Source organism: Octodon degus, unplaced genomic scaffold, assembly GCF_000260255.1.
Source record: "Octodon degus isolate 3935 unplaced genomic scaffold, OctDeg1.0 scaffold00024, whole genome shotgun sequence".
NCBI classification, from domain to species: domain Eukaryota; kingdom Metazoa; phylum Chordata; class Mammalia; order Rodentia; family Octodontidae; genus Octodon; species Octodon degus.
In genome coordinates, this window is record NW_004524600.1 from 1,338,722 (window position 1) to 1,352,994 (window position 14,273).

At 37.2% G+C, this 14,273-nt stretch overlaps 1 protein-coding gene across 7 annotated transcripts in view; it reads right to left on the minus strand.

Moving 5' to 3' along the window:
- The window catches only part of Ipcef1 (interaction protein for cytohesin exchange factors 1), a 215,062-nt gene that overhangs the window by 23,575 nt on the left and 177,214 nt on the right, over window positions 1-14,273 (minus strand). For all 7 annotated transcript variants that reach the window (XM_023712255.1, XM_023712253.1, XM_023712257.1 and 4 more), the window contains one exon: window positions 5,461-5,833. In XM_023712255.1, coding sequence (XP_023568023.1) covers window positions 5,461-5,833 — 373 coding nt within the window. The remainder of the gene's footprint in view (window positions 1-5,460; window positions 5,834-14,273) is intronic.

A 14,273-nucleotide genomic window follows, 5' to 3' on the forward strand; every position in this document is an offset into this window, starting at 1 on the left:
CAATTTTCCTATAAATATAACAATGCTATATAAAGTTAAGCCTATTAATTAAAAAAGAAATAAAGCAAACATCAACATTTTTAAATAAAAGCCCAAACCTGGAAAAAAGTGCCCATCAAAAATAGATCATTTATTATGATATATTAAAAAATACTATAAAACAATAAAAATAAATAAGTACCAGGAATACAGAGATGATTGCTAATTCTTGTTTTTCAGTCTGAAGGGTGGCTACATAGTTTGTGGGGGGGCATGTATGTGTGTGTATAAAATGTTCTTCAATATACATGATAGTTTTCACTATCATAAATAGTACCAAACAAAATAGAAAATATGCTGAAGTATTTAAATATGGACCCATAAAAAACCCCTAGATAAATGAAAATCTAATCAAAAGCAAGAAGTTATAAGAGCACTTAAAACCAGAACCAGGGAAGATTAGAGACCAATCTGATAACTTCTAAATCTGTCTCTATCCACTAGACTACATAACAGGCACAAGAAGAACTACTATGCTGGTGCTCAAGCAAAATGGGTCATAAGCCCACATCGCATCACTTAGGCTCAAAGTTATATTGGTTTACAAATAAATATACCATTAGATAAAAAAAAATCCGGTTTTTTCCAATTCTTTTATACGCTTTGCAAACAAAATTGCTCAAAACTCTTGATAAAATATAATTCTAGTAGTATTGCATTAAAATGGGCCTAATAATGAGCTTCAATGATTTATCTCACAATGACAGATGCAATTTCCACGTGGAATAAATTTGCATTCTTGGTGAAAGTCCTGTGGTCATAATCAAAGAGCTGCATCTAGTATAGTTGACAACCAGAGCAGATCATTTCTAATGCCCCTTTTCAGTTGTTAAAAACCATTTACCATAAAATCTTCAACTTTAAAAGTACTGGTTCTGAAGTACAAAATTCTTCTTTTACCTTATTCAGATTCTCTTCTGGATCTATGTATCTGTCATCTTTAATTACAATCTCCAGATTCTTAGCCAGCCCCCACTTCTTCTGAACTGTCACTAAGGTTGTATACCTCTGAAGCCTAGATTTAAATTAACATCAGTTTCAAGGCTTTGACCCAATGAATTCCTACAACCTCCCACTACTGACTCCTGCTTTCAGAGAAAATTATAGACAGTAATAAGACAAAACAAATGAGATAAACGTCTCAGTCTATTACACAAATGTTCAGGTACCCTAACTTTATTTTATGCCATCTTGTAGTGATCTTCACTTGATGTGAAACCAACGAAAGCACCCAGAAAGTCACTCTTGCCTGTGATCAGTGCCACTGAAGTCAACAATCAATTAAACATACAAGATTTTCACAGTAATAAATGTTCATTTCCATGTTAAAATCACTTCTCAAATTACATTTCAGGATCATTGAGAAATGTTCTAAGAACCAAATTAAGTTCTAAGAAGATGGACCGTATCAGTCTTCTCCTTCACAGGTACAAGTCAGAATCGGCCTCTGTTCTTTGCTCTTTACTTCTGCCCCATCTCACTACTACAGAAACTTTCTAACACCGCCTAGTTTCTGCTTCTTTTATTCTATTCTGCTTTATCCTATATTCCAAAGATAGTTTTTCTAAATCATCTCTAAATATATGGTCAGTTAATTAAAAAATGGCCCTCTGTTATTTATTGAAATTAACTTAGTATCTGGTTGAGTATTTAACATCACCCAAGTTTCCTTTCTGCTTCTTTTTCCATGTGCCAGGCTTTATGTGCAGATCTTCCCATATAGGTGTGATCTTTATCTTGCATCCTTGGTCTTCTAAATCCCTGGGACACTTTGCTTCTATCTACCTTATGGCATCTATTTAATCCACTTTATTTTGTTAGATGTGCCTTATCCATCTTAGTCTATTAGATGTTAAGATATTTTAGAATAGAAATTGTATCTTGCTCATCTTTGGATTCACTTTAACAAAAAATACATGAATACAAGTTAGGTATTCAAGATGATGATGATGGTGGTGGTGCTGGTGCTGGTGGTGCTGGTGGTGCTGGTGGTGATGTTAAATTGAGTTGAGTTCAGTTATTTTTTTTCTTCCTGCCCCTCAGAGAGGCAGACCATATAATTCCTACAATTAAAATTCAAAGTAGCTAACTAAAATAATGTCACATTTGCACTCTTCACAATCAATTTGTGTACAATTCTGCAGATATCTGCTCAATCCTAAAATCTCACTCGTTTGTTTCACCTTCCTGAGATGTCAGACATGCTCAAGAATGCCCGTCTCTTCATTAGCAGTACTTTTTATTCACCTCGTAATCTACACGATTCCTAGATCCATTCTAGTTGTACTTTTACTCACAATATATTTGCATAAGTTTAGCATGAGACTTATTAGTTAACATGCAGTTTTTTTAGCATCTGGAAAATGGTTACTCCATTTCCAGAGTAACTACAAGGATGCTTCTCTCCACATTTGCAGTAGGCAGCGTGTCATACATACATACATATGTAGAGTTACACCATGTGACTTATCACATGGCCACGGCCAAAAGAAATCACAAGAGAAAGGAAGAGCACAGAACAAAACAAATGAGATGATGATTCTATAGCCTCATCATCTCTTTTCCCACTATGCTTTGGGAAAGTACAGAAGAATCTTAGAACTTTGGAAGTCTGAAACTCATAGTGTAAAAGGCAATAGGATGCAATTAACACTTTCCTTTTATAAAAAATAGTTTACATTACAGAGAGAAATGTCTAAATGGATATTTAAATTCAGTATAAAATTCTAGCAACCACAATTCTAATTTCACACCAACTACAAAATACATCTTCCATTGTCTAAATAAAAGAAAAGCTATAATACATTCTGTCTGCTTGCTTCAGGACTCCATTATTAACCTTTAACAATCTTTTCTTGAATAAAACCCTCTTTCTCTAGCACATACATCCTTGGATGCGAATTTCATCTTCTAAAATTTTAACTTCCGTCTTGGTCTGTGTTAAAACTTTAATCCCTGACATAAAAATATGCTTCCAAATATTTCAGACACAGAATTTCAGAGCTTTTAAAAAACTGCCATTTCAAAAGCAGTAATTTTAGAAGTCACAACAATGAAAAGCTACCTATTTCTCTAGCACAAAAACACACACAAGAAAAAATAAACAATATGCAATTTGATTACTCAACAGCAAGTCATCACAACCCCAGCAAAGATCAGGCTGCTGTTGCTATGGAGATGCTTTTATGTGGTTCAGCTCTTCTGGGAATTTAACCAAATCCCCAGCAGCGGGAGAAAATCATCAGCAAAAATTCAGTAACATATGGCGACTGCCAACAAATCAGTGAGGGAAAAACACTTTCATTTTCTCTTCCTTACGGAGAGAAATACCTTCACATCAAGCTGTTTGAAGAAACACCCAGATTGTGTTGGTCACTCTATGTGTAATTCTAACCTAAATACTACCAGATTCCTTCATTCTCAGACAAACAGAGCTACTGGTCCCCAGCCAGGCTTCTCAGCATATGCATTTCCAGAATGACATTTAGACACATGCAAGAACAGCATACATCTCCCCGTACCTCTCAGTTCATTGACCCTGAAGGAAAATTCTCTACCTGCAAAGTTATATCTTGGGAAAGAATGTGAATGGAATTTTAACATATATGATGCTCTTGAAGCTATGCTGATCATGTGTGTAGGGTATTGTGTATGCGTATTTCTGTGTGTATGTATGTATGTGTGGGTGTGTTTATCAAAACTATTTGGTTCTATTTATAGTCTCTTTATTAAATAAGAGTTGTTAACAGGAAGACAATAGATATGACACTTTATTTTCTTTACTTCTATCAGTCCTATATTTTAAATAATTATCTAAGTATCAAATTAGAGATCATCTAGATCCAAATACCTAGCTTCTCTCTCCATTGCATTTTTCTTCACAAAAGGAAAGACCATGATCAATATGCACTATTCAACCAATATTCCACTAAAATACAGAATGAGTAAACACGTCCATTGATGAGAAAAGCATTACCTTCCAAGGAGTTTACTCTATTTGCAACAGCTCCCAACATCAATAGGAAGTCTCTTATGGTAAACCAAAATCCACCTCTTTTGTCCCACTGACCTTGATTTTGTACTTCTAAGGAGACATAATTAAGCCCAATGTTTTGTCCACACAAAGCTGCTCAGGAATCCAAGGACAGCGTGGTCCTCTTCCTATTATTTGCACTCCAGACTTCGTCCCTCCCAATACCCCTCAGTAGTTTCAGCTCCTCACTCCTCCCTGCCCCAGCCAACTCTCTCTAGAAGTACAGTAATTTGCCTAGGACTTTCTTCATTGAAATTTTTCAGATGTACAATATATCTTTGACCTAAATTGAGAAATATTAAATAAAAATGTCATTCACTATAGGTGAGGCAAGTAACTCAAATAGGGAAAGCATCCTCAGCCAAGCACTCAAAAAAACTGGGGTGAATTAAAGGATGAGTCACCAGTTTGAATATTTAAATTCACATATTTTTAAAAACTACATACATACAAATTGGTCTACAGGTGTGATTCTTGGCCTAAATTACTCTTAGGTCAAAAATTAAACTAATGGGTACACCTGAAAATTTGAGAATTTAAAAACAAAGGAATTGCCATCTATGTAATTAGCCAGCATTGGCTAGTTGTTATGGGAATTTAGCCAGTAAAGTTCCTCTCAATTTTCCCCTCAAAAATTCAACCCAATTCCATCATTCTCTCACTGCTCTATATCTTATATCAGGTAACCTCGTTTTACACCAGAATGAAAAGGCACCATCAGGAAAGATACGTCATGATTCAATAATAGTAGCAAAAATATCAGTTCTCACTAAAAGATAAGAATTATCACAGTGTACTTAAAAAGATTCCTATTATTGATTTCTATACCACTTTAACTCTTTTTTATTAAGAATTAAAATGTTTTTTTTTTCAAAAGAATAAACTTTGTTCTCCTTTATATTTCAAGATCTAGTGCTCCCCTCCAGCATATAGGCAAGCCCTATTTCCCTAATCACTCAGGCACACTCAGGAGCTGACTAGCTAGGTACTAAACCTGTTCAGTGGGCCTTTCCCAGGATGGCAGGTGCTCTGAGCTTGTCTGGAAACATCCCTGTGACATTATGAATGCAAGATGACAAAGACCCCAATAAACTTCACAAGCTCTTGAGCACGAGACATGGAAACAAACTGGCAGAAAGGTATCACTATTTTATGATCACATGTCTCACAGTCTAACACAGTTGGTGAGGGACACTTAGTGGAAGTTGTTAGTGGCCTGACAACTACAGCTGTCATGAGCAAACTCTACAGAGATAACCCCACCTGACTGTCTAATTACTGAACCACCACTTGTGAGTTTAAATATTCTTACAAATTCACATGAGTATACCACATCCACACACGGATAGCATATTCTCTAAGGAGAAATAAACAAATTTTCAGTTTACCTCCATCCATCATTCTTGCTCCAGGAGATTTTTCTGGAATGGTCAGATGGTCTTGATTGCTATTCAACGAAGAAGTGTCATCGCTCGATAAAGAGTTCAAAAGCCCACTCTCAGCTGTGACAGAGCTGTTTTCTGGGGCCTTGCAACTGTTTACCTCTGAGGGAGCAGGCAAATGAACCTGTACTGCCAAAGGCAGGGAGTGGCCAACATCCTCCACAGCAGGTGAACTATTGACTGTGTTGAGCCGGGACTGTCTTTCTTTAGATCCGGAGGAAGAAAAGCTGCCAGATGTCTTCACTGTACTTTCCAGCGAGGAAAAGGAACATGATGTTTCCCTCCTGTTGGGTGAGGAAGAAGATGCCCGCTGTGTGGCCTATTTTCCATACATAAAATCAAAAGAAGAATAAAAGAAATTATGATTAAACCATTCTCTACCTTTCATTTATAAAGACACACCAGAGTTGTTTCACAAGATGACAAGAACTAAAGCGTCAAAGGATAAGTGTATATTTATAATTTGTGTCACAGCCATTAACACCCCATTTCCCCAAACTTATTTGTATAACTTTAAGTTCACCATTCAAATATCAGAAAAATCTCCATATCATGCTTCAGCCTATTCTTAAATGCTCTCAAAAAAATGTCAAAAGTTGTAGGGGGGAGTTCTTCAGACCACTGAAGTATACTTAGAAAAAAATAAAATTGTAATTAATCATTGAATTTACATCAGTTGAGCAAAACACCTTGAGAAGGGAGAGTGAACAAAAAGAAGTCAGGAAGCTGGGAGTTTAGATGGATTGACAGCTTGCCTAGCATGCCAGTATCTTATGTTTAATCCCCAGCACCACAAAAATAGAGGAGAGAGAATGCAAACTCTTGGTAATAAAAAGCTGAGATTGGTGCGTATGAAAGCACACATATTTAAATTCCTGAGTACCATTCACATGTTTCTCAGTACATCAGTGGTTTCAGCCCATCACTAGACAGGTTTGGTGAATTAATGCTAACTCATCCACTCTTCAATCACTTAAAATTTTTAAAAATTTTCATGAAAAAATTAGTACATTTGCACTCTATTCATTAAAGAAAAATTATATATATATGATAGCTTGAGTAATTACATTGCTGCTTTCTGCTGATCTATTGAAAGTAGTTAATGTTTAAATATTTTTTCTCTCTCCTTTTTAATTTTTTATAATTTTTGACTAATTTTTCATGCTTATATCTGGTAATTTGAGCAACTAATCTGAAGAGAACAAATGGAATAGACCATTGTTGAATCCATCATTTTGTGTATATATATTTTATTTATTTATGTTTATTTTATATATCTTTTATTCTTTTTAAACAATAAAAATGAAGAAAAACCAAAATCTGCACCACTGATGATGTGAAGTGAGCAAATGATGTGGAACTTCTAACAGCAAATCCTAACGTGCACGCCAAGGGTCAATGACTGTCCTTGGCAACCTATTTATCAACCCCAGGGAGACATCAGGGCAGCATCACCAATAAACACTTCACTAGGAAGGGTTTCACTCATTCTAAGATTTCTACCCTTGTTACGTTTCATTTCCATGATGAAATATGTGTTTCCTTTTGAAAAAAAAATATATGTGTGTGTATTTTCTCATATATAAATATATATGAATGTAGATTTCTTTTTAAAATATCCTATGTAACAAATCTGTATGTGATATTCCACTTTTGGCTTTATTGGTCAATAAGACCCAAAGGTCTTGACTCCAGTATCCTCTAGATCACGCTGTATTTCCAATGCCCTATGGTTCGGTGTCATAACATCACCCTTTATGTCTTTCTGTGAGATATTCTTTTGTAATTTTAAGCAATCTAAACTCTAAGTGGAAGGAAGAACATTATTAAAGACAGGAACCAAAAGAGAACACTAAGATCTCCAAAAGTCTCAATGTCATTGCACCAAACTTGGTTTCAAGTCAGCATGGCCTCATGACATCTGCCGTTGTAAGCACTGAGTTTTAATGGGAAAAGCCAGTATTTATTTCCCCAATATTTGTCCAATCGGTTCCACAGTAGGCACGAATTGTCAAGTAATTAATAAATCTACTTTTAAGTAGTTTGACATTAAAATAGCCAGTAACAATAAAATTGATAACACACACACAAATGTGCACATGCGCACGCGCGCGCGCGCACACACACACACACACACACACAGAGAGAGAGAACAGCGTAGTACACTGCATAGACATGAAAACATCTAGAATATGTAGTAGCTTGGGAAACAACTACTTTAAATCACTCTTGACCATTTAACAGCTAGGAGATCAAAGATCTGTAACCCTCTAAATAAAATCTTATTTATCTATGGAAGAGATTGTAAAACTGTTAAACCATCCAAATAAATACCAGGAATAGTTTACTCATTAACAGAAGCTATAAAATAAACATTCACAAAAATGCTCATGCTGACCCAGTTCTGACATGATCCCCTGTTGTGAACTATTTTGGTGAAACTCAGCTTCCATGTGATCAGCTTCCATTTCTGGAATGAGATCAAGCCTGAGTTTTCCTGTTGCTCCTGCTGATACTGATTTAATTGGATTAGAGTAAAAGGGCTATTTGAGAAGCAGACTGTGGATTGATTGTTGCAGCTCTTTCCTCAAGTTTTCCTAAACCTAAAAATTATTTGAGTATCTAAGGAAAGACATGCTAAATAAGTATGGGAAAGGGATTCAAAGTTTATTCCTGCTGGGTGCTTTTTACACACAATGCAAATATTCCCAATCCATTTTTCTCTCTGTGGCAACATTTATAAATTTGATTATAAAAGAAGGAAAGATGGGTGAGTCAAAAATAAGAAGAAACAAAAATGAGGAATGGAATGAATCAGAAGGGGAAGAACATGGGAAAAGATTATGTGTATTAAGAGGGAGGTTTCATTGGAAGAGACAGTGGTAAAATGTAATTCCAAATGAAGCTAGAGCTCCATTTCAGAGGATTCAGTGTGCGCTAATCTTTATGGACCACTGAGTACCAGACTACGTTCCTTATGTACACGATTATGCAGCTGCAGTGGCCAGTGCAAAGCCCACTACTCTTTGCTTCTCTTCTGCGAACCACTCACACAATACACTCGCAAAACTCCCCAGCACAAATGATGTAAAATGTGGGAAGGGGTAATGACCTCCTCTCGTCACCCCACCACGGCCTGCCACCTCCTCCAAGAAGCCTTCTTAGATAGGTTCAGGGCCGAGCTTATGCTCCTGGGCTTGCTTCTGCTCTACTAAGCAGAATATCATTTTATTTCTCAACTTATAATTCTGATTGAATGTTAATCTTTTGTGGTGAGCTTTTTGAGAACAGGCTGTTTTTAGTCATTTTTGCACCTCCATTTTTTTTGCATCTGTGCCCGACACATAGTTGGTAACAAACTAATGCCAGCAAAAAAAATTGGTCCAGAGAGCCAGTTCTGTCAAGAAGACTCACCAGGGTAGTTCAGCTTCACACCAAGAAACTGCCTGAAATTCCCTGTAAGATTGCTAGGGGTTTTTATCTTAATTCCAAGATCAAAGAATTATGGATACCAATTATAATGAGCACAGTCTCACAGATGTTCCAATAATACCAGACAGAACTATTTTATTTAATTAGGGGACGACAATAGTAAGTGGTTTCATTAATTTAAGAACATTTGGGCTTGAAATATTTCATTTATAATGAGAATATTACAGATACTTTGAAGATGTTAGTTTTAAAAAAGAAACTGTGATCTGGGCACAGTGAGGCATGTCTGAAATCTCAACTACTGGGGAAGGAAGCTGAGGCAGGAGGACTGGAAGTACAAGACCAGCTGGGGCAGCTCAGTGAGACCTACACTCAAAATAGAAAAAATAAATGAAAGGGAGAGAGAGACAGAGAGACAGAGACAGAGATGGAGACAGAGAGACAGAGACATAGAGACAGAGACACGGAGACATAGAGACAGAGACAGAGACTGAGACAGGTGGAAATGGAGACAGAGACAGAGACAGAGCGACAGAACAGCATACAATAAAAGTAAAAAATGAATTTTCCCATTTCCTGTACATAATTCTTTATTGAAGAAACTTAATTCAAGAGTTAGTTTGGAAACTCTTCTCTTTGAATTGTTTTCATAGCACAAGTTTGACACAGTGCAAAAATGTTTAAAATAACTTCCAAAAGCCCATAATTAGGAAGAAGTGATTCAGCATATAAATCATCAGCAACTTTATTCAAAGTACATGGAAAAAAAAGAAAGGAATAATTTAAAACTAAACATAGCAAAACCAGGTAAGAACAAAGGAGGGAAGGTGCACAGGTTTTATTTCCTTTCATTAGTCATATTAATAAAAGCCAACCAGTCAACTGTTTCCAAGCCCCAGAAGGCAATATACTTTTATTATTTCTATATGCTTAAAGACACATCATTCTGAAAACCAGAAGACCTCATGCAGTATACTACCTCTACTGTGGGCCTTATGTGTGACCTTGATTCATGAACAGACAAAAAAAAAAACCACTTATCCCTCTAATTCTTCGCATGCAAGAGACCTTGAAAAACTAATTTTGCTCCAAGTCCTATTTTCCTGCCTCCAGTATTATCCCATTCCCATCCCTGGATAGCTTCCAAACAACAAGAGCTCTTTCTGAAGCACAACGCACAAAACAGACCAAAATAGTTCTCTACTGAAATCCTCCCATAAGTGGCTACCCCAAGCAGGGTGTCAGATGTCTTTATTGGAACCAACAAGGACCACTGGACCCAAACCGCCATTCCAGCTGCTTTTCATTTCACGTCTTCTTTCATCCGTCCTTACCATCCACACTGACCTTCCTTCTGTCTTTAAGTATACCAGTGAGGTTTTCTGCCTACTGGCTTTCCTGTGGATTTCTGCTGGGCTATCTCCTCATCTTTTACACCTCAACTCAAACATCACTTCTTCTTCCAGGGTCTCCCCTAGAGATGGACTAAGCAATATTATTTCCATCCCATGCCCCAGCCCCTTCCTAGCACACAGCTCTATTTTACACTTTTCACAGTATTTATTGCTGTTTGAAATTTTTTTTAATTATCTATTAACTGTCGTTTAACTGAGAACTTAAAATGTTCAAGGGAGGGGATGCTGTCTGCATCATTTCAGGGTTTCCTTACCCTCCACTGTATCTGGCACATGACAGGCACCCAAAAAATTGTATTAGCTGCCTGATTTATAGATACACCAAGAGAAGAAAATGATATAAGCAAAAGAATGAAAGAGTATTCTTAATAGACATATACAACTTGTAAATATTGTGACAGTTGCTTTTACTATTTTAGGACTTGACCTCCTCAGTTGTAAAACTGATATAGGATTTTTTTGAGAATTAAATGAAATCATCCTTCTCAAAGCAAAAAGTATTGGGCAAACGTAAAGTAGCATCTTTCTAATTCAAATGAAGAAGTAGTTGTGTAACAAGAAATTTGTAGAAGGTGAAAATGAAATCACAATAGTCACTCACTGGTCCACCTATGTGTCTGTTAAAGTATTTTGTTTCAGACATATGATGGGCATAATCATAAATGTGGGTAAACAAAAAATTAGATACTGTCTCTGATTTTAAAAACTGAATAATAAATAGGCATTATGCAAAAAAAAAAAATCTAAAATACCAGAACAGGTTGTAGTAACAACAGGAAAAAATATCCAAAGTCAAAATGCTACAGAAATAGAATCTGGACAGATGTAGAGTCTCCTTACATAGTGGATCAGGGAAGTGTACATGAAGGAGGCTGCCCTGGAGACAGACTTGAAAGATGCTTTCAGATGTCAGCTAGAGGACCTCTCCTCATGGCAGGGGCAAAGACAGGTTAATACAGGAGGTTCTCTGGAAATAGCAGGCAGTTCCTTGGATGGGTGACAAAGGAGAAAGCATAAACAAGATGTCACAGCACTTTGAAGAAATCCCAGGGGCCTTAAATACCAAGCCAAAGAGTTGAGAATTGGGCCAAGGAGATAGCTCAGTGGTCTAAGTGCCGCCTCCCAAGCACAAGGACCCAAGTTCGATCCCAGGTACCATATGCCATGCCCTGCACTATACCAGCCACCGAAATCAAGTGTGGTGGTGCATGTCTATAATCCCAGTGCTGGGGAGGCTGAGACAAGAGGATCACCACAAGTCTGAGCTGCGTAATGAGACCCTGTACCAAATAAATACATGAAAAGATTTTTTTAAAAAGAGTGGAGAATTAATTGATAAACAATGAGAATTTGCAGAAAGGGTCTGTGCAGTAAATGAAGATCATTAGAGTTGCATTTTAGGAAGGCCAGTTTGGAGGTAGACTTTAAGAGGAGAGACTACAGGCAGTGAAAGAAAGACAGCCTGCTACTTCAATTAAAGAGCGAAGAGTGGGACTTGGCTGGGGCAGTAGGGAGGGACAGACGGGAAGAAGTAGTGGTGTAACCACCAAAGCTTGCAATCAAGTCTGCCAGGGGAGCAGCCTGCAAAGATGAGCTGCTAAAGCAGAGAAAAATTCAACAAGAAATTTAGGAGAGCCTTAAAATCACTTCAACATCCAACCCTAGAGCTTCTGATGGCTTTGTTTGCTTGCTTTTTGGGTGTTGTGTTGTGATGTGTTGTGTTGCATCTTGAGGAGAAAGGATGACTCTCTCTCTCTCTCTCTCTCTCTCTCTCTCTCTCTCTCTCTCTCTCTCTCTCCCTTGTATATGTATGGTCACTTATGATTCTTCATACAATTACCCACTTGCAAGCATGTGTATTGATTTGTAGGAACAAATGTTGAATGGTCAAGTGACTTTTAACTGAAAGCTGTTCAAGCTCCACCCTGCTAAAATTATATCTGAATTTCTAAAATTAATTTTACCCCTTTCTCAAGTGACTGTTTAACCATCCACTTCCTCTTGTGTCACTAGACAATGACCAGTTTGCAGTTTATTTTTACTTATTTATCTTTTGGGTTGCTTTAACTGATTTTTTTTCATAATTGTTGGATATTAAATGAATTGTACCTCTGAAAATATAGCAAAATGTGAGGAGAAATATATTGAAATAAACTTCACAAGGTATTTTGCACCTGGTATTGTAGTACTTATCTCCCCTTTTTCCCTCAGATCTCATTCACTCATTGGTGGTTCTATCTTCCAAATATATTCAAGATCCAGCCACTCCATCTGTCCATCTCCTCACTGCTACCCCTTGATGAAATCATCACCATTTTTCCCAGGAGATTACTGTACTCCACTGGGTCTTCTCTGCTTCTGTGAAGCCCAGGGTCTCTTCCACACACCCTGAGTAGTTCTAAAAGAGGAATTGCTTGTACCAGCCCCTTGCTCACATGTTCCAGAGGTTGCCCAAATAACTTAGAGCATCAGAGTTCTTAGCTAGCCTCAGGCACCACATGGCCTGGCCATGACCATCCTTGGCTTTGCCTCCTACCTGTGTCCTCCTGGTTCCCCTGCACTTGACACTCTGGGCTCTGTGCACTGCTGCACACTCAGGAGACCTTGACCTCGTCTCCTTTGCTCAGAGGAAGCCACCTCTCAGCATTCATCTGATTGACTCCTTCAGTATTTTCCAAGACTTTTGCTCAGATCTTCACTCTCAAAGGGACACAGCCTGGTGATCCTACCAGTCTACCCCTGGCACTTCAGCCTTTTTAGTCACCCCACCCTACTATCACTGTGCTAAGCAAGGTGTTTGCTGATTGCATCCATTGCTCATTCAGTGAGAGGTCTGCTCCATGCAGAATGTGGGCCATTCTCTGCTTGATCTACTGATGAGGCCCAAGTATAGAGAAGAAGGGATCATAGTGCTTGTTGAGTAAGCATGGATCACGTTATCCAACAGTACTTTCTCAAAAATTAAACTTAGTAGATTAGTACATAGGAGAGAATTTTTTAATGACATCTACAGCTCCTAAATCACTTCATGAAATTACAACTCCTAAATTGTTTTTTTAAAAGATTATCGGGTTTGAAAAAAATTATCAGGTTTGAAATGTGAATGAACTTGGTTCGTGTGTGTGTGTGTGTGTGTGTGTGTGTGTGTGTGTGTGTTTTCTGGATTTCAAAGCATCTAGATTTCTACAAATTATTTTCCAAAAGGCAACTTACAGACTCCCATCTATTTGGAATCATTTTAATAAGTCTCTCAAAATTCCTCATTCTTAATTCCGTTAAAAATTTATGGATGTCCTTTCCACTATTAAGGCTGTGAAGCTTTCAGGATGCATGCACATGAAACAAAACCTCTTCTTTACTTGGGAAGATACTAAAGTGTTCTTTCTTCCTTGTGGAACAAGGTTCAGCCCAGAAGAAGTGTAAATTGGTGTGGTGTTAAAGTTTCACTGTTTACCTTGATAGTAATGAAAATGAATGGACAATGAGTTAATTGTTTCAAGACAATATATTTTAGATACTTTTCCATCATAATTATTATTTTTTAAATTTTTTATTTATTTTAAAGAGAAAAAAGATAAAGTAGCAATGAAACCTTTTCAAGAACAGGTTAGTAGGATATTTACAATAATTAATATATTGTTGGGAGGGCTAGGGAGATGGCTCAGTAGAAAAAGCACTTGCCTGGCAAGCACAAGGGCATGAGTTCAATCCCCAGTTCTGCCAAAAAAAAAAAGGTAAACAAGTATTGAGAACTATAAAAAAAAAAAAAATTTCTTGTTGCATAGGTCCTGCTTTACCTTGGTCTTAACCATCCAATAGAAAAGTATGAAGACGAAATATAGGAAGTAAAGCCATGCTGTTATGTTGAGCTATGGGGGACTCAGGTCAATAATTTCTGACATTGCCAGTTAA